The 21,567-nt window shown below is 39.5% G+C and overlaps 1 protein-coding gene across 1 annotated transcript in view; it reads right to left on the bottom strand.

Annotated features, from left to right (window-relative positions):
* Positions 1-4,345: 4,345 nt before the first annotated feature.
* LOC100058767 (purine nucleoside phosphorylase) overlaps positions 4,346-21,567 on the bottom strand; it is a 58,157-nt gene continuing 40,935 nt past the window's right edge. Inside the window, exons 2-7 of the mRNA XM_001505137.7 lie at positions 11,024-11,103; positions 8,476-8,645; positions 6,491-6,594; positions 6,116-6,291; positions 5,812-6,002; positions 4,346-4,987 (exon numbers count right to left, since the gene is read on the bottom strand). Coding sequence (XP_001505187.3) covers positions 4,770-4,987; positions 5,812-6,002; positions 6,116-6,291; positions 6,491-6,594; positions 8,476-8,645; positions 11,024-11,034 — 870 coding nt within the window. The 5' untranslated portion in view covers positions 11,035-11,103 and the 3' untranslated portion in view covers positions 4,346-4,769. The remainder of the gene's footprint in view (positions 4,988-5,811; positions 6,003-6,115; positions 6,292-6,490; positions 6,595-8,475; positions 8,646-11,023; positions 11,104-21,567) is intronic.

Raw genomic sequence — 21,567 nt, 5'->3', positions numbered from 1 at the left:
GAATCTCAAGATTGAATTTTAAAGGCCTCTTGAGGCCAGGAAAGCCAAGCCAAGGACTTGTCATCAGACTCTGTCTGCAATACCTACAGATTTGGGTGAATTCCTTTCCTCTCTTGAGGTTCCCCAAAATATCCTGAGGCTCCTTGTACCTCCTAGGGAAGAGATCTTCTTTACTCATCTGGTAAGGTGTTGGAAACACTGTAAGCAAGGTACCAGTCCAATATTTCCAAGTGACTTTATTTCATAAAGTTAACCTTTGTTTCTCAAAAGCTGTATGGTCATGTCTGAGTTGACGTATGTTTTTCTCAAATATAACAGTCCAGTCAAAGCCTTGGTAATATAACCAGTATTTCCAATTGTAGCCTTTTATAAGAACAGATTCTTACTGAACTTATGCAAACATCTATATTGCTATTAAGAATACTCACTCATCAAGAGTTTCTAAATTCTGGAAAAAGATAAATGCCTTAGTTCTGCTTACAAATTGCTATAAGTCATAGTTCCTTAAGAAAAAAGAGAAAAATTTTCCTTAAATCAGGAAAAACAAAACATTTTTTAAAATCAGCAATATTTCAAACTAAAAGTCATAAAAATTATAATTATCCTTATCAGTTTATTTACTCCTATTATATCAACTCTTCATCTTCTATTAGCAGTTTCATGAGACCATCAGTTTCTCCATTACAGTTCTTTAATTTCTTGTCTAACTCAGTTTCATATTCTGAAAGTTTATCAGAAACTTGTATCCTAGAGCAAGTGTCAGAGTCCTTTTCATGAATCTCTCCAAAGATGAAACACATCTGCTAAAATATCAGAATAAAACAACAGCTCTCTGCAAATAACAAAGCATTAAAAAATGGCAATTGACAAAGATGTGACATATAACACTTTGAGATAATAGCCAGAATTATCACTGATAAACAGGACAGATCAGAATTTTAGGAATGTTATATAATTTTTCTTAAACACATATTAATAACATTTACCCACACAATATAACCTAAGAAGGTTTATCACCACTTATTTGACAATGCTGTCCATGTTATGTAACATACCAAATAGTTTAATTGGTTTAATATCTTCCCCTTTATAGAAAGAGAGAACAAATTCTTGAGAAGTCCCTGGGTTCATTGGAAATTCCTAAAGCTTCCCTTTTTAAGTCAAAATAAAGACTAATTTTGGGGAGAAGTTCATCAAAAATAAAAAAAGTTTTAAAACACTTGGTCAAATAGGAAACAATGCTTAGTTATTCATTTAACCAAAGTGACAACAGAAGTAGTCAAAGGCAAGCACAGAGTTAAAACAGTCAAAAAAAGAAAAAACCCTTAATAGAGAGATTTCAGTCCTTTTGAACATAGGACCTTATTTTAACAAAACATAGATTGTCTTTTAGGTAAACTTACTCAAAAATAAGGGAAAACTTTTTATAATTTCTTTATCCAGAACAGACCAAAAGTTCAAGAGAATTATCCTTTTTAAGAGAGAGCGAGCCAAAGTCTAATTTTGCACCAGTTTATGTTTGATATTGAAACTCATTCATTTAATTGAAATTTTAATCTTAGCCAACTTGACCATACACAAAAATCCTCAGGGTTTTACTTCCACAAAACTTCTGTCATATGCTTTTATATTCAGAATTTGTCCCATGCCTTCTTTTCTTTATCCTTTCCTAGTACTTTAGGACAAATTTATCATCTTTTAACAAAACAAACAAAAGTACCTCTATTCTCTATACCTTCTTTACTGAAAAGATACATTTTACTTTCCATGGATACAGACTTTCTAGAAATATATGTGTTTTCTCACAGAAAAGTCCCTAGCATGGCACAAAATATGTTTATTAAAAACTTAAGCATCTTTCAGTTTCTCTGAGATGAGAAACCAAAGGCAGACAATCTATGCCCAGTAATCAATTTCTAATATTTTATCTTATGTGGAAATGACCTAGATACTCAATAAATTTCATCAGATAATTTAACTTAGCCAAACTCCAAAGTTTTAACCTACCAAAAAGATTTTGGAAGCTGTTTTTCAAGTATACAGGCCAGAAAACATAATTGTTGCACCCAAAAACTCTTACCCATTTCCTCTATCTACATCATTTGTTCCCAAGAATTAAGCTTCATTACTCACAAAAACTTTAGGTGACATTAAATCAGTTAGCCAGCATCTTAACTTGTTTTAAGTACATACACCATAACACATCTATTTAATTTACTCATTCCAAATAATTATATTTAGATTGCCTACAAAGCCCTGATGAGACATCAGACAAAATAAGCTATTATTCTAAGTTATTTTCACTGACAAATTTTGTAAGAGATAACATGTTTGTATCACAACCAATGTTGATAACTCTGAAAAATGTTTAACAAAACCAACAAACTTAAACAAGCTTTTATTTATCAAAGATTATTTTATATCATGTTAACTTGAAAGATATCTGGGTTAGTTTCTATTACATTTTGCAATAATTTATATAAGCATCAACTTCAAGCCCATTAAATAGAGATCCTTAGAAATTATATCATCTGGAGACAGACAAATATATACGGAGACAGATAGACATAAACAGAGATCTTCAAAATTTTATCCAGGTCTCAAGTACAAAACTCAAAAGAACACGAATCCAAATTTCTCCTTGGCAGATGGACCTGCTCAGATGGCAAAAGTTTTTGTTGCTAAAGATTCTTTTGTTTTTGCTGTAAGGATCCTTTTGTCTTTTAGAAGTTTCTGCATATTAAGCAGGTGAGAGGTTTTGAATCCTCTTTTAAGGGTGTCCCCTTAAGTTCAGCTCATCTGAAACAGGTTCCCCAGAATGACCATTAGAATTTCATATTGTCTCAAAAGTTTACCCATTTTTACTTGCTTAATTTTAGATCAGGAATTTCAAAGGAGTTGAAGTACGGAAGCTCAGTGAGAGAGGAGCAGCAGATTTGGTTTCATTTTGCTAGCAAGGCCACTGACGTCCCCTAATCTGGCATGTTAATTACTTAATTATTTTCTCTTAAAGAGGCAGTAAAGTATTCCTGATTTCCTTTAGAATCTCAAAAGATTAAAATAGGCTTCTGATTGGTTAATTTTATAGCCAGCTTTTTCCAATTGCATATGCAAATATATCAGTTTGAGTAAACTGAAATGGTCCCATTTTGGCCATTTTAAAGTAAGCTCTCCTTTAATGTGTTTAGTTATTGTTGCCTGGAGGGTGGATTTATGTGCTGTTATAGTATCAGGCAGAGGAAATGTGAGACACAATGTTTATCTCCATAGCATAATCTATAATACAATCAGGCAAAAAAGATGCAATCCTTTCATATAGTCTATTTAAACATACTAATTTTTTTCAAGGTTTTATCTTAATCTTAGCAACTCTTAAATACCTCTAATCAAAACTCCCATTAGGGTTCCATTAACAAGTTTCGATATTATACTACTGTGTAGGGGAAGTACTCCCAGCCAGACATAACAACCATTTCCAAAAAACATTCACGCAAAGTTTACACAACCTCTTTATATAATATTAGTTTAAACACTTTAATCTTTATAATCTTATTCACCTTAGCAGACTTATCATTGCCCAAGTAATTGTTCATTAGGTTTCTCGTGATTTCTACCTTCTGGCTTTTTAAAATGTTTTCAAACTAGGGTGAATAGAATGGGCCTGTTTGAGGTCCTTTAAGGTTGGAAGAGCAAAAGCAGTATGGGGTCCCTTTAGCCCACCCAACCTTAGGCAGTGTTTTATTAAAACCTTTGCTATAACTTAATTCATGTCCACTTGTTATAACTGAATTCACGTCTGTTTCATAAATTCCATTTTTCTTTTTGAGACCCATCTGAAGGTTTTCAATATGCTAGGGTGAGTCTTGTGATTCTTCCCTTTTTGATTCCTTTTTCAATATTTGTATGATTTATCTCATTGTCTAATTTACATTTTTGGGGGGAGGGGTAAGATTAGCTCTGAGCCAACATCTGTTGCCAATCTTCCTCATCTTTTTGCTTGAAGATAAACCCTGAGCTAACATCTGTGCCAATCTTTCTCTACTTTATATGTGGGTTGCCACCACAGCACGCCAGACAAGTGCTATAGGCAAGGGACAGAAGCAGACTGGTCTGAGGGAAGTGGCCTCATGTGCTAGAAGCTAGCCCTTCCATCCTCATCTATTCAAACATATTCATGTGTCGTCACTTTGCCTTTCCTTCCTCTTTCCTGCATTCACATACCACATTTCAGTTCTAGCTACTTATCTGAGAAGCAGACAGTCACACAAGACGTGGTCTCACAGCCTTTCATACGAGTCTCCACCTGTGTCTCGGCCTTATAACAGACTGCACAAAAATGAAGAAGTCATTTCATCTTTCTCTTTATTCTCAAAATATGACAGTATAAAAGTACAAGAGACATTGGGCTGGTCCTTGTGTGGGATCTAGTGCTTCAGAGGACTCAGAACTGAGGCCCCAGGAATGTGAGAGCATCATCTCAAAAAGCTAGAGTAGCTACTGTGCCAAGTTCAACGGCCTAAGCCACATCCTGGGTATATGCATGGATGTGTGGCAGGGCTTGGGGAAGAAGTATTCTGAGAAGACAGTGGAGCAAATGAGGATAGAGCACCAAAAGTGTCTGGTGAGAGGAGTGGGGAACGTGAAGGATGTGGCACTTCCTTTCTTGTCTGCTACTACCTAAGGGCAGAGGCATGTAACCCAGCAAGGGCCAAAGCAGGTAGGAGCTAGTTGGATCCCATAGGGCAGAGGCCAGACCACTCCAGGCCTGCTTAACTGGCACAGCCAGACTGTGGAATGCCCGCCATAAGGATGGAGACAAACTTTTCCAGTTTCTGTGCCGCTTGTCTCCCGGCCTCTAGGACTTCCTCGTGATTGGCCTTCTCCAGGCTTTCATAATCCGTAATGACCTTGTTAGTGATGAGGGAGAAGCCAAAGACTCGAAGTCCACAGTGCCTTGCAATTATAACTTCTGGAACTGTGCTCATGCCTGATGGGGAGAAAAGGGAGTATGAACTGTCAGGAGCCTCAAGTGATTCTTTTCCTCACTCTTTGGCCTAACCGCTACTCATTACCTCACTGACAATTTAACACGTCAAAAAACATGCAAAGAAGCAGCTAAATTAGAGTTGAGCTTAGGGTGTTCTGTACTGCTTAAAGGAGTGGGGCCTCAGAGGGCCTTACACTTTTCTTATAATATTACCATTGCAATACGTTATTTCTCTATCCTTCTGTGGCAATTCTTTTCTTTCTTTCTTTCTTTTTTCTTTTTTTTTGTGCTGAGGAAGATTCACCCTGAGCTAACATCTGTTGCCAATCTTCCTCTTTTATGCTTGAGGAAGATTGCCCTGAACTAACATCCATGCCAGTCATTCTCTATTTTGCATGCCTGGGAACGGAACCCGGGCAACTAAAGCAGAGTGAGCTGAATGTAACTACTATACCATGGGGCAGGCCCCTGTCTGTGGCAATTTTGAAGTCACTTTTAATAATACAGTTCTGTCTTCCAGGCAAGGTACAGAGGGTGACTATAATGATCTTTGTTAGAATAATCCTTAGAAACACTTATCAAATCATGGATAGGTCATAGCATTACACCTGTTAAAGCCCTTGATGCTGGGTGGGGAGGTTTGTTGTCCCAACACACCAAACCTCACTACCTTAGTACCTTTCTAGAAGTCAATTTCATTCAGTCTTCCTTTAAGTCAGATCCTCTCTCAATCCACCATCAGCTCCACAATCTCCTAATTCTTGCCATCCTTATTCTACCAGATCCCTCCCTCTTCAAGCCTAGAGCCACATGCCCCTGCTCACCAACAGCATCCGCCCCCAGCTTCTGCAGCAGACGACACTCGGCCACAGTCTCAAAGTTGGGGCCTGCCAGCATCACGTAAGTGCCTTCCTGTAGCTCTCTCTTCTCCCCCATTTGTTTCCAGGCAGCGTGAGCCTTCTGCCTCATATCCCGGTCATAGGCATCAGACATGGCAGGGAAACGAACTCCAAACCTGGGGCACAGGTTGGATTATTTCAGATGAATAGAATACAATGAGCTTTCTCCTAACCCCCAGGCCAGTCCTTACAATCTATCCATCTATAACCAAAGGAGCAAGATCCACACCTTTCATCATTGGGACCTATGAGAGGGTTTTGACCAGAGAAACCAGGCAGGTTGATGTGATCGCGGATCAACATGATATCTCCAACCTCAAACTTGGGGTTGAGCCCTCCAGCTGCATTGGTGACCAGTAGAGTGTCCACACCCAGAAGACGGAAAACTCTCACGGGGAAGGTCACCTTAGAAGGAAAAGATAAATGATCACAAACTGTTGTTTAAAATTTCACCAACCAACCCACGTGGACATGCATGATATACATCATGAAAGAGAAAGAAGGGGAGCAAAAATCTACCTAGACCAGGTAGCTAGGTAATAGAATAGGAGAGATGGCTCTCTCCCTTCTTCCAGATTCATCTAGGCTGATGCCCCTGATTCACCTTCCAGAGCGGGTAGCCTTCATACATGTGGAACCTGCCCTGCATCATCACACAGGCTTTGCCATTCAGGAACCCAAACACCAGTCGACCAGCATGACCTGGCACTGTATACAAACAAGAAAGGGAAACGAATGGGATGATGTTTCACACAACACATATCCACGAGCACCTACTACGAGGCTACTCATTGTGCTCAACATGAGGGCATAATGAAGCAAAAGAAGATGTTATCATCTCTGCTTTCAGAAGTTTAAGTTGAGTGGGGGAGGCAGAAATTAATCATAATTTTACAATTAAGTATATAAGTCTATCTTGAGATTAAAGCTATGGAGGTATGATGTTCAGTATAAACATACTTCAAAGGAAGGAAAGGCTTTTTAAAGAAATTTCTAAGAAGGAGAAGGTCATACTGCAAGAGAATAGGAGGAAAAAGTAGAATAAATGGGTAATAATGAAACAGTGGATGCAGTAATTATAGAACTCTTTTCAAAAATTTTCAAAATTCTCAAAATGTATATTCTTATTTATTACCCTAACTATATGCCTCCTCGCTCATGAAAGGGAACTCAAGGCATATCCTAGCTTTCTAAAGAGGCTACTGAACAAAGGGAAATGGGCAGAGCTTGGATCCATACAAGTCTCCTCCATTAGACCCACATAACAGTCCTGTGGGAACACATGCCCAGGATGGGGCAGGCAGGGGACGGGAGTGCGAAGGCAACTCCCAACCAGACATCATAGCCATAACTACCGCCCCTTATCTGGCATTTCTCCTCTAATGGACATGGCCACCCTATCCCTTAGGGAATGGAGGTTCTGGGAGATACACCAAAAGCAAGAGGAAGAGTTCACAGACAAACAGAGATATAGCAGCTTATTAAAAAATTATCAGTAATAGAGCAGAAGTGACAGAGATTAGAAAGCTAAAGTGGAATACAAAAAAAATAGGTTCATAAAATTTAAAAGTTAGTCCACATACCACTAAGTGCAATGCCCTTCTTGCTGGGGGTAGGAGTGACAGGTAGTGCCAATGCCACTACTATCTTCCTTAGAAAATTCTGCCCTCCCTCTCTCTTTTTAATATTTCCTTCTCCAACCCTATTCCCACCTCCCCACTCTAGTCTCCTAGTTGCTCCAAAGGATTTGAAAAATATCTGTGAAACGTCACAGCTCTGCAGGGAAAAGAGGAAAGTAGAAAGCCAGGAAATTTATGAAGGAAGCAAGAGAAATTAGTGGTCTAAGAAATTAATCAGTAAAGCAAACACACTATCTTTGTCCCTATTTCACCTGGCCCTTTTCCAAGCCCTAGTCTTAGAGCTTTCTGGCTGCTGTTGGGATGCTGGATATGCTCTCCTCAGATCCCTTGGAGCGCCACTGTGCACAGGGGACATCTGCCCCTTTCCCCTGCAAAGGGTCAGTGTGAAGCAGGTCCTGTGTATTCACGTATTATCGGTGCATTTGTCTGCAGGAACATGGCAGTCTGCCCATTTGCTGCTGTGCACCAGTGTCTGCCTTATCCTAGGACTGGAGTTAGAACTAGGAGATCGGGAATGGCAGGAGGACATAGGACAGGGATGGCCTGATCTTGTCCTGGGAAGTTACAGCACTGTTTTTTCCATTAATGCTGCAGACTGAAAGAAATGAGAGAGGGGTGTGTGTGTGAGCCTGTGGTGACCATGGTATATGGGGGAGCACTTGGGGGAAGTGTTGAAGAGCTTTAAGGAGCTCTGAATCATTCAAGCATATGAAACAGGTCATCATATAGTACCATGACACACACACGCCCTGTCTATTCTGAAATTCCTACTGGGGACATTTCCTTCTAAAGTCATTCTGATTCCTGGGGGTCTTTTCTCCTCTGTCACAACAGTTGTCTCCAGTCAAATGCTATAGAGGATAACCAGCTCCAGGCATGGAAGCATCGCCCTCCCATCAGAATCCCATCAACATCCCTCAGTCCCATCCCTCCCTCCCCTGACCAGTACCTGTACTCCGGGGAAAGTTTGGTATCTCACTGTAGTCAAAGCCCTGGGCCTGAGTTAACTGATTAGTCAGACCTCCTAACCCAGAACCGCAGATCACCGCCACTTGAGGGCGGTGCTTGGTGTGGGACAGAAGCCACTGTGCGGTGGTCTGATAATCTTCATATGTGAACCTAGGAGAAAGGGAAAATCAAGGTGAGTTTCGCTCCCATCCCAAGCACATCACAGACTAATGACCCTCAGCGCACAAAGACTGGCAGGTGTACCCAGGTGACAGGGGACAGAGAATCTGGTCAAAGAGCTGCCCCAGAGGGGAGGCTCCTCTTTCTCAGGAGGGGCCACATTAAGCTCACCCACCCTCTCCTCTTTCTGAATCAGACTCACTACAGGTCTGACATGAAACACTCCCCTCATTCCTAGCACATTAATGATGCCTATGTCTCCACCAGCAGCCCCAACTCCAGTTCTGCCACCACTGCAAGGTTTAACCTCTCTCTTGTGACAAAGATTTAGAGGAAGGACCATCTAGCCTACAGACAAGTACAGCGAAATAATCAAATCAAGGAGGATAAAAGTGCTGGGCCTCAGGAGGCCGGCCCAGAAGTACACTCAAAAAGGAACTAAGACCTTCCTTAGGGCAGTGACAAACCCAATGCACCCCTCCTTAGTACCCACTCAGGATGCTCAAAATGTAATTAAGACTAACTACCCTGAGGGCAGGGGATGAATCCAATTTCCTTCTGGACTGACACCCTCCAGATCCTCCTTCAGAAAAATACTAAGGGCTAAATTTTTTGATTGACAAAGAGAGCAATAGGAACACTCCTAGTGGTGGTCTACATGTCAGTTCAATTGGACCCTTCTTTCCGGGATCCCCAGACCCACACAGAGCCCTGTCATATGGAATTGCCAGCGATAATTCAAGCCTGGACTAGACAAGCTACCCCACAAAAAAGAAGACCCCGTTCATACTCTGGTTGCCAGCGCTGGAGCAGAACCGACTGCATAAATTTCTCACAGTAGCTTGTTAAGAATAGATTCTGGAGCCCAGCCCTCCAGATATAAGTCTGGGGAAGGACCCCAGAATCTGTACTTTTTACAAAAGTGTCTCAGGTACTTCTGTTTCACAAACCAGGTTTAGAAATTTCTGGTCGGAAGGGAAGCAGAAATCAACTTAGACTTTAGTCCCAATTTTGCCTTTTTAGACAAGCAAAACTTGTGCTTTGAATACTTTCCTCAGAGATAAAACAAACAAATGTAATCAGCCCCACCTATCTTAGAGGCTCAGTTTGAAAATGAATTAAAAACTTGATAACAAGTTCCAATGATCCATGACTCCATAAATCATTGGTTCAGGTCCCCAGCATTTGCAGCTGCTCCCACTTTCCCCCATGTCTCTGTTCTCCTCTCTGCCTTCCCCCATCTTCTCTTCACCAAGGGTCTTTGCCTTTCAGAGACCTAAGGACATACACTCATCCAGAACCCATACATCCCAAGAGTCAATCTAGAATTTTTCTCACAATTCCAGTCCAATTCTCTCACATCCATGAACACAGCTAACCAAGCCTCCAGAGGAAATTCTTTCCTTCAAAAGCAGAGCCTTTGAAACCAAATCACTCCACAATGCACGAGGCTTCCCTCAGAGAAGTAGCTGAGTAAGGGACAGGGGCAGGAAAAACAGAGCGGGGACCACAGGAGGATGGAGAAGAGAAACAATGAAATAGTAAGAAGTGAATCAAAGAGCATCCCCAAGAGGTACAAAGGAAATGAAGGAAGTGTGAAGCCCTGGCCACCTAGCATTTCTAGCCACAGCCATAGGACTTCCTTATTGGCCATCAGTGCCCTGAGCATCCAAAAGCCATTGCGATCCCTAACGCTGGAGACTTGGACTGGGATTTCCGGGACCAAAGCAGAGAAAAAGGTTTTCAAAGGTAGGAGTGGGGGCCAGTGGGCAGGACCTGGAGCCCGGTTCACGGAATAAGGGTTTCATTATCTCCTTGGAGACACCGTCCCCAACTCTATTGGACCTCCAATTTGGAGGGAAGGGAGGTGTTGGCGAGGGACCTGAGCAATCTCTCCTCTGAAGGAGGAACTCTAGATATGGGCCCCAAAACTACCTCGTTGCTTTACCTGGACTCTAGAATGGGAATCTGTGAAGAGCACGTGCAGTGGGAAGACTTTTGCCCTGTACTCGGGGGAGGAGGTATGCCCCCCTCTAGACTTACACCCCCAATGTGCGCGCGCGCACACACACACAAAGACACTGGTTCCTTTTCCGAGTACACTACACTCTACAAACCTCTCCCCTTCCTGCTCCACTGGCGCCACCCTGGCTCCATTCCCGCGTGCGTCCCTGCCCGCGCCGGCCGCCCCACTGCTCTGAGACTTGACCCTGACCCCAGGCTCCTTGCCAGGGCTCTCTGCAGCTCTGGGGAGCCCGCTCCCTCTCCCGGCTCTCTCAGGGCCCACAGCCGGGTTTCCAGGTCTCAGTGACAGCCATTTCCCCTCCCCAGGGGCCGCCACGGCTCCCCGGGCCTGGCGCCCGCCTCACCCGGTCTCCATGGTGCTGCAGACGTTCTCTGAACAAGCCCGCCCTTCTCCGCCGCAATCTGCTCGGCTGAGCTGAGCTGCCGCCGCCGGTCAGGGCTGCACTCAGCGCGCTGTCTGCTCCGCGCTGACTTATATCCCCAGCCCGGAAGTCCCGAGCCAATGGCAGCCCAGCACGCGGGCCAGTCCTCTCTCCACGGTGACACACTCTGATTCAATCGCCCCAGGCTTGGCTGCAAACTTAATCCGAGTTCTTCCCGGAGCTGGATCTTGTCTGGCTCCCCACCCGACTCCTGGAGGAGTGCATTTCATCCCTGCACCCATTCCAGTCCTCAGGGCCGAGGTTTCCGGCAAGGAAGCCTATTCGGGAAGAGGGTTAGAAGGCGGCAGGAGACCCTTGAACCATCTGTCTACAACCCCACTCCCAGGTGTGTCTACAGCGAACCGTGAGACATTGGAAAGAAAATTTGAAACTTTAGATCATGCAACCTCAGAATAAAACTGAGTAGCCTGAATCTGAGCTGCTTCCTGAACAAGGAAACAGGGTCGACCGAGCAAACAACACTGCTGATGTGGAGGTTACAGGATTTGGGAGAACATATTGGGGGTCTAAATCCAGGCCTGAATGGGGAGAAGAGAAAAGTTCCACGGGCAAGAATTCCTGGATCCTGGACATCGACACCGACAGAGAAAGGTTGGGGACGGAGTAGGGATGACCTGGAAAGAGGCAGACAATCCCTTCAATTACGCAATACTGGATGGAAGCGATTCAGAAAACTGGAGGACTCCTCCCAAGATGGAAATTCCCGAAACAGAACTACACAATATAACGTCTTTGCAAGAATTCAATTATTTCCTCTCTCGACTTTTGCAAGTTTAACCAGCCTCACATGAAATCGCTACTCACTGGCCCGTGCTTAGCTGTTGGAATCCTCTACCTGTCTCCACTCTCCTGAAACCTCATCTTTGCTGCTTGCCATTTCACCCACCACCATGGCCCAGGTCACTCTTTCCCAGCCCTGTTTCTATCTCAGTCATGGAAGAAATATTTATTGAGCATCAACTTTGTGCCTGAGCTGTTCTAGAGCTAGGGACAGAGAAGTAACGACAATATATTTAAAGAGAAACATAATATATATAAAGAACTGAGCCCAGTCCAAATGCACAGTTTGTCATCACCATTGTTATTATTGGTTTGTTATCATTATTATTGTCCTTATTAATCCAGTAATTTTAGCAAAAGTAACAACAGGATGATCTGAAAGTAAATCTTAGAGATCTTAGTAATGAGACTATGAACACTTGAAACATTGAAAGCATGATTTGAAATGATGGATAAGATCAGTCATAAGTAAAAGTCAGCCCAAGGAAATTTCTATTCATATTTGATTGCTGAGAGGTTTTTTAAACACCCCAAATCCAATCCAGTTGACAAAAAAAGACAAGATTAGAACATGACTATCTTAAAATGTGCAAACTTGATTAATGAAATCTATCTAAAGTAAGTGTATGTAAACCAAAAGGAGATGATCTACAAAATACTTACAATGGGAAAATTGGGGGACAATGTTTAATCTTCTGTAGTGTTTCTCTGGTGTCATGTGGAGAGAATCTGCAGTATGTATATATGTATAAATATTCCAGTCACCAAAGAAATTATGTGACAGGCAAGGGCAGTTTACCAGACTACACCTCCTGAGAACACATCTTGTTTTTTTTGGTAAATGTTCTTTTCTTTTATTTATTTATTTATCTATTCATTCATTTATTCATTTAGGGAACAGTAGTTTATAACATTATATAAATTTCAGATTGCATTATTATACTTCAGTTTCCGTGTAGAGTACAAAACCTTCTCTACCCAAAGGCTAATTACCATCCATCACCATACACAGGTGCCCATTCACTCCTTTTACCCTCCTCCTGCCCCCTTTCTCCTTTGATAACCATCAATGTAATCTCTGTCTCTATGTATTTTGTTGTTGTTGTTTTCATCTTCTATTTCAGCATGAGATTATACAGTTTTTGACTTTCTCTATCTAACTTGTTTCACTTACCATAATACCCTCAGGGTCCATCTATGTTGTCACAAATGGCAAGGTTTCATCCTTTTTAATGGCTGAGTAGTATTCCATTATGTGTACATACCACATTTTCTTTATCCATTCATACCTTGATGGTCCCTTAGGTTGTTTCCAAATCTTGGCTATTGTGAATAATGCCTCAATGAACATAGGGGTACATATATCTTTACACAATTGTGTTTTCCTGTTCTTTGGATACATATCTAGCAGTGGAATGTCTGGATCATATGATACTTCTACTCTTAATTTTTTGAGGAATCGCCATACTGTTTTCTATATTGGCTGTACCAGTTTGCATTCCCATCAACAGTGTATGAGAGTTCCAGTTTCTCAACAACCTCTCCAACACTTGTTATTTCTTGTCATTTTAATTATAACCATTCTGACAGGTGTGAGGTGATATCTCACTGTAGTTTTGATTTGCATTTCCCTAATAATTAGTGATGTTGAACATCTTTTCTTGTGCCTGTTGGCCATCTGTATATCTTCTTTCAAGAAATGTCTGTTCAGCTCTTTTGCCCATTTTTTAATTTGGTTGTTTGGTTTTTTGTTGTTGAGATGTGTGAGTTCTTTACATATTTTCGATATTAACTCTTTATCAGATATATGGTTTGCAAATATCTTCTCCCAATGGTTATGGTCTCTTTTCGTTTTGTTGATGGTTTCCTTTGCTGTGCAGAAGATTTTTAGTTTGATGTAGTCCCATTTGTTTACTTTTTCTATTGATTCCCTTGCCAGGTCAGACATGGTACTTGAAAATATACTCCTAAGACCAATGTCAAAAAGTATACTGTCTATCCTTTCTTCTAGGACTTTTATGGTTTCAGGTCTTACAGTCAAGTCTTTAATCCATTTTGAGTTAACTTTTGTGTATGGTATAAGACAATGGTTCACTTTCATTCTTTTGCACGTGGCTGTCCAATTTTCCCAACACCATTTATTGAAGAGACTTTCCTTTCTCCATTATATGTTTTTGGCTCCCTTGTCGAAAATTAGCTCTTCATAGACATGTGGTTTATTTCTGGGCTCTCAATTTTGTTCCATTCATCTGTGTGTCTGTTGTTGTGCCAGTACCATGCTGTTTTGGTTACTATAGCTTTGTAGTATATTTTGAAATCAGGCAGTGTGATACCTCCAGCTCTGTTCTTTTTTCTCAGGATTCCTTCAGCTATTCAGGGTCTTTTGTCATTCCACATAAATTTTAGGATTCTTTGTTCTATTTCTGCTAAAAATGTCATTGGACTTTTCATAGGATTGCATTGAATCTGTAGATTGCTTTGGGAAGTATGGACATCTTAACTATGTTAATTCTTCCAATCCAAGATCCAGAATATCTTTCCATTTCTTTCTGTCTTCTTCAATTTCTTTCAACAACGTTTTATAGTTTTCAGTGTACATGTCTTTCACCTCTTTGGTTAAGTTTATTCCTAGGTATTTTATTTCTTTTGTTGCAATTGTAAATGCCATTGTATTCTTAATTTCTCTTTCTGATACTTCACTGATTTTTATATGTTGACTTTGTATCCTGCAACTTTACTGTATTCATTTATTATTTTTAACAGGTTTTTGGTGCGTTCTTTAGGATTTTTGATACATAAAGTCATATCATTTGTAAATAGTGACAGTTTCACTTCTTCCTTTCCAATTTGGATCTGTTTTATTTCTTTTTCTTGCCTGATTGCTCTGGCTATGACTTCCAATACTATGTTAAATAAGAGTGGCAAGAATGGACATCCTTGGCTGGTTCCTGTTCTTAAAAGGATAGCTTTCAGTTTTACTCTGTTGAGTATGACATTAGCTATGGGTTTGTCATATATGGCTTTCATTATGTTGAGGTACTTTCCTTCTGCACCCATTTTATTCAGAGTTTTTGTCATAAATGGATACTGTTTCTTTTCAAATGCTTTCTCGATGTTTATTGATCATGTGATTTTTAGTCTTCATTTTGTTACTGTGGTGTATCACATTGATTGATTTGCAGATGTTGAACCATCCCTGCATTCCTGAAATAAATACCACTTGATCATGCTGTATGACCTTGTAATGTATTATATTCAATTTGCTAGTATTTTCTTGAGGATTTTTGCATCAATGTTTATCAGTGATATTGGCCTGTAATTTTCTTTTTTTGTTGTTATCCTTGTCTGGTTTTGGTATCGGGGTAGTGTTGCCCTCCTAGAATGAGTTAGGAAGCTTCCCCTCCTCTACAATTTTTTGGAAGTTTGAGAAAGATACATATTAAGTCTTCTTTGAATGTCTGGTGGAATTCACCAGGGAAATCATCTGGTCCTGGACTTTTATTTTGGGGGAGGTTTTTTATTTCTGCTTCTACCTCCTTACTGGTGATTGGTCTATATAAATTCTCTATTTCTTCTTGATTCAGCCTTGGAAGGTTGTACGATTCTAAGAATTTATCATTTCCTCTAGATTATCCAATTTGTGAGCATATTGTTATTCATGGTATTGTCTTATAATCTTTTGTATTTCTGAGATGTCTGTTTTAATTGTTCCTCTTTCTTTTCTGATTTTATTTATTTGAGCCTTCTCTCTCTCTCTTTTTTTTTTTTTTGGTGAGTCTAGCTAAAGGTTTGTCAAGTTTATTTATCTTTTTAAATGACCAGACCTTAGTTTCATTGATTTTTTTTCTTTTTTTTTTTAGTCTCTACTTCATTTATTTAAACTCTGATTTTTATTATTTCCTTCCTTCTACTGGTTTGTTCTTCTTCTAGTTTCTTTAGGTGTGCTATTACATAGTTTATTTCAGATTTTTCTTTTGTGTTAAGGTAGAATTGTGTTGCTGTAGACTTCACTCTTAGAACTGCTTTGCTGTATCCCATAAATTTTGACATTTCATATTTTCATTTTCATTTGTCTCCAGGTATTTTTTGATTTCTCCTTTGATTTCTTTTGACTCAATAGTTGTTCAGTAGCATTTGTTGAATCTCCACATATTTTTGGCTTTTCTGGTTTTATTCCTATAGCTGATTTCTGGTTTCATACCATTGTAGTCAGAAAAGATATTTGGTACTATTTCAGTCATCTTAAATTTATTGAGACTTGTTTTGTGGCCTAATGTGTGATATATCCTGGAGAATGTTCCATGTGTATTGGAAAAGAATGTGTATTCTGCAGGTTTTGGATGGAATGTTCTGTATATATCTACTAACTAGAGGTGCACCCAGCCAATCAACACCAGCTCTAATCCTTCAGTGTTCAAAATGTAGCCACTGGTTCAATGCATAATAACCAATAACTATTCTATAGATAAGAAAAATAAGGTGAGTTTTACTTGAGCCAGAGTGAGGATTATGTACAGGAAGGCCTTAGAAAGAGTTCCGGAGAAGCATGGTTTTCAGTACAGTCTTATGTCTTTTTAGAACAAGGAACATACAGTAAACAAACCCAGGATACATTTTCAAAGGTTCAAAGAGGTATTAGTTGCAAATTAGCAGGTTATCATGACCCTCACTTCAGCAAAGAGACTAATAGCGTCATTACCAATAGGAGGTTACCAATAGGGGAGGTATGCATTATTATCTTGAGAGTGCATTCTCTACTAAAATGGTTAAAGCAGACATACAATGTGTGTTTGATAGGCCATAAGTCAGGCTTCTTTAGTTCAAGCTGAACCAGTTTTGAACCCGAATAGTTACCTCATATACGTCAATGTGTGAACATCTCTTGACAGAAAAGAAAGAGAATGAGAAAAAAAGAGAGATTTGCAAGTGGGATAAAGTCAGATTCCTAAAATGAACCAACTCAGAAAGGAAGTGAAAGTGAAAGCAAATGGAAGGGTGGGGGCTCTGACCTAAAACCAAGAGAACAAAGGCAGATTAATCCCAAACAACACCAAATCTAATTTATGCCCAAACTAACAATCTGGCAAAAAGATTGAAGACAGGAAATTTTCCATTTTTATTAAAATCCACCTTTACAAAAACAGGAAAACCAGGCAGATAGCCAGTGTTTGCTCTAAAGATGTCCCTTAGAAACCAAAAGTAATTATGGAAAAAAGAGGCCTATTTACAAGGAAAAAGTCTGCAAATCTAAGCTAAATCAAATTTACACAGAAGGCAAAGCACAGAATGAACAGTTCTATTCTCATCCTTCTTCTTATTTTAAAAAGGCATCAGGTGGCATTATCTCTTTGGCTCCATTCCTATGAGTAATCAACAAACACACTGGGAAATGGCTAAAAAAATTAAAAAATTAAGACCATATTCTTCCTTTGTTTCTAAAAAGTTTGAGGTGAGAGATATGTATCCTTGACAGCACTGACCTAACTCATCAAGAAAAAATACTAATTTACTGATGTGAAAAGATCTCCAAGATACATCAAGATAAAACAAAATAGCAAGATGCGGAAGAGTACAATAGCAGGCTAACTTCTGTGAAAAGAAAAGGAGAAAAATAAGAGTATGTATTTGTATTTGTTTATATTTGTAGAAATCCTGGAAGAAGCCGCAAGAAACTAATAAGTGGTGACGAGATTCTCACATATTGGGATATACTGGGTAACTATTCTGATTCAAAACTGATTTGACTTGAACTAAAAAAAAAAAAGCCTGATTTATGGCCTATCAAACATACATTGTACATCTGCTTTAACCATTAAACTAAGAATGTGCACTTTCCCTCCTACAGAGCCAAAAATGCCCTCTTGGTAACACCCTATCAGTAACACCCCCACTAGTACTCCTAAAATGTTTCCTTTCCAAACATCAGGGTTAAGTTGACTTGCTAATTTGCAACTAAATACCTCTCTGAAATTTTGGTGAATATGTATCCCGGATGTGTTCAATGTATGACTCTTTGTTCTAAAATGGTACAAGACAGTACTGAAAATCCAGCTTCTCCAGAATGTTTCTTCCTTTCTGGAAAAGGCCTTTCTGGATTATAATCCTTGGGTTGGCTCAAGTACAATTCACCATATCTCTCCTATAAATAGCACGGTTATTGGTTATTTTGCATTGTTGACAGTGGTTACCAGAAGGAAGGGCAGATGGAAGACAGAATGGAGGTGAAACATTTCACCGTATACATTTTGTGTCGTTTAATTTTTAAACTATGTGATTATATCACCTATTCAAAATTTTAACCTGAAAAAAAGAGAAAACTGCTAACTTGACAATGTATATTTTTATGTCTAAATTACTTGCACCTTTACCTTTACATTTTATTCTATAACAGCATATTCTTTTAAATACCCAAAAGACCTCAACCTGATTAAAAATTAAATATTTAACACCACCAATGATGCTGTTCTTTACAGCTAATTTGGCGTGAAGGTAATTCTACCATCAAAACAAGCCTCCCTGTTTCTACTTAGGCTTCAATCCATCAAAATACTGCAGTGTGATTTTCACCTGTCAGTCCTTAGTTAAAAAGCTTAGTTAAATATGGCTGCCCATCTTGCCTAGAAAATAAGGTTCTTACTCCTCAGCCTGGGATCAGAGCCCTAAGCAATGTAGCCCCTCTCCACCTTATCTCCCACTGCTCCCATTCATGACTTCTTCAATTTAACCAGTTCAGTCTGTTAAATGATTAAACATTCCTGAATATGCCTGCATGTGGTGCTTTCTGCCACATCCTCCACCTGTCTTCCCTCTAAGGCCCAACTCAAGTCTCCCAGTCCTTTTCCCACTCCCCATCCCCTGCGTTGGTTCTCTTCTCGGAAGGTCTGCAGCACATGTTATCATCAGCACTTAGCATATGCTACTTTTCACACATTACATATTATAGTGCTTTTTCAAAACTATTTTTCTAAACCAAGACAATAGAACATTTGAAAAGACCAGAAAGTAAGCATAGAGGGCACAACTAACTCAGCCCCATTTTTCTTTTTTTATGCATATTTCCTGTCTCCATCTAGACTGCAAGCACTTTGTCTCATTACCAACATATCATGGTTTTAGGACAATGTTCTATACAAAGTACATGATTAATAAACATTATTCATGTTGATACAGATGACCATGATAGGCTCAGGGAAGAAGGGCTGACTTGATGAAATGTGTGTGTTTTGACATCTATCGTGAGACTCAAGAAAATCAATCCATTTTTCAGGCATTCTACAGGCCCCTCTGGAGAAGAATAGTCTCACCACCAGTTTTTTTCAAGAATTGCCCTTCTGTAGGTGGCCCTTCCAGAACTGTCTCCTGTGACTTTTTGCTTTTATTCTTTCATTCACCTGCACTGAGTCATTCAGTGGGCTGGGTTGGTTGGCACTTTGAAATTGAAGACACTTGATAAACAAATTGTGGTATACCCATACAATGGAATATTATTTGGTTATAAAAAGGAGCGAAGTACTGAAACACGCTAGAAGTTGGATGAACCTTGAAAACACTATGCTGAGTAAAAGAAGCCAGGCACAAAGTCCACATGATTCCATATGGGATTCCATCCATATGAAGTCCAAACTAATTCAATCTGTGGAGCAGAAAGAAGATGAGTGGTTGCTTGGGGCTGGGGATGTGGGCGGATGGGCAGAATGCTAGCTAAAATGTACCAGGTTTCCTTTTGAGGTGATGAAAATATTTGGAAATTGATTGTGGTTATAATTGCACTTGTTTGTGAGTATACTAAAAACCATTGAATTATATACTTTAAATGGGTGAATTTTATTGTATGTGAATGATATCTCAATAAAGCTGTCCTAAAAAAAGAAATTGCAGACATTTTCTGTGTTCATGTTTTCTCTCTCCAATCCATACAGCATCGAACCTAGAATTCTAGTGAATTTAGAATTCATTCTAATTACTTATTATTAAATTAATATTTATTATTAAATGGCTATTACTTGCCTGCAGCTACTTAATTGTCATACCTCCTAGTTTGGACTATAAAGAATACACAATTTTATTTTCTGTCAGGATGGGAGTACATTTAATGCCTTAACATGAATATAGTAATATACACTTGAATAAAGCAGGTGAGTTCTACTTTTTGTAATTTAACTTAAAACTAAGGAATTAGATTCTTGAATAAAGACATCAAATTCACAACCTTCTTCTTGAATCTAGTATTCTATCATGAAATACACGACACCGTCTACAGGATAAATGGGTAAACCCGTTTAGTAAATCTATAAAGCTAGAATGCTCTTCAATATTCCACTCAAGTCTCTCTGGGACATATTTCTCAGGTGGCACCATTCCGGATCCTGATTCATCTCATCAAAAGGCAGATCAAGGGTAAGAAAGCCAGGTGCTACATGCGGCCCTCTTCTAACCTCCAAATACCCATTTGCTCATATCTCACTAGAGCCCTTCATGTCCTCTGGTCTAGTCACACCTGTTGTAACAATGACGCATAAGCATGCCTAGTACTTTTCACAGCTCTGTGCTTTGGCACACCCTGGTGTGAAATCTCCCTCCCCTCCATCCTTTGAGACTAAGTCAGAGTTTCCTATGAAACTTTCCCTAAACACCCAATCCTCAGGGTCCAGTGTATGCAATCCGTCCATCCTTTGGACTCCATCACATGTGACTTGTACCTATTTTATACCACCTTATATAAACACTTCATGGCTTTACAAATGTACCTCTTAAGACTGTAAGGCCCTTGAGAGAAATGACTATTTTTATATTCTCACTTTAACATTTTCTGAGCTGAGACTGTTATACAGAGATATTTAATAACTCGATTAAATAGAAATGTCTATAAGTCATCTCATTAGATGAACAAGTTATAGTTGTGATTATGTCTAAAGGATACACACTACTTCCCTCTAAACCAGCTGTCTCAGAGACAAATGGCAGATGCTAGCATAATTGCCTACAGGTCCAGGTAGAGTTTTAGAGCTGGATGGAGGTACAAAGAACTGATGAAAGAAGGGTGAGAGGGCCATTCCAGGATGCTTTTTCTTAGTGCTTGGCTCAGTTAAGTAGGTCATTTACCAAACAAAGGATAATTTGAAAGACTTTTCTAAACTTTCTGTACAAAATTCCTCTTCCACTTTGTACTACTAATAATTGAAATGTCACCACTATTAGAAGCTCGTCCAACACAAGTCTTCCTCAAAAGACAAAGGGGCCAAGAGGGTAGTGTGTGTAACTTCTGTTTTGTTGCTGATTTTATTTATTTGAGCCTTCTCTTTCTTTTTCTTAGTGAGTCTAGCTCAAAGGTTTGTCAATTTTATCTTTTCAAAGAAGCATCTCTTAGTTTCATTCATCTTTTCTATTGTCTTTTTAGTCTCCATTTCATTTGTTTCCACTCTGACTTTTATGATTTCTTTCCTTCTACTGACTTTGGGCTTCATTTGTTCTTCTTTTACTGGTTCTTGTAGGTGTAAAGATAGATTTTTGAGATTTCTCTTGTTTCTTGATGTAGGCTTGTATTGCTATACACTTCACTCTTAGTACCAGTTTTGCTGCATCCCATATAATTTGGTATATCATATTTTCATTTATCTTCAGGTATTTTTTCATTTTTCCTTTGATTTCTTCATTGATGCAATAAT

The sequence above is a fragment of the Equus caballus genome, chromosome 1 (assembly GCF_041296265.1).
Source record: "Equus caballus isolate H_3958 breed thoroughbred chromosome 1, TB-T2T, whole genome shotgun sequence".
Classification (NCBI taxonomy): domain Eukaryota; kingdom Metazoa; phylum Chordata; class Mammalia; order Perissodactyla; family Equidae; genus Equus; species Equus caballus.
This window is presented reverse-complemented; position numbering and strand designations above follow the sequence as displayed.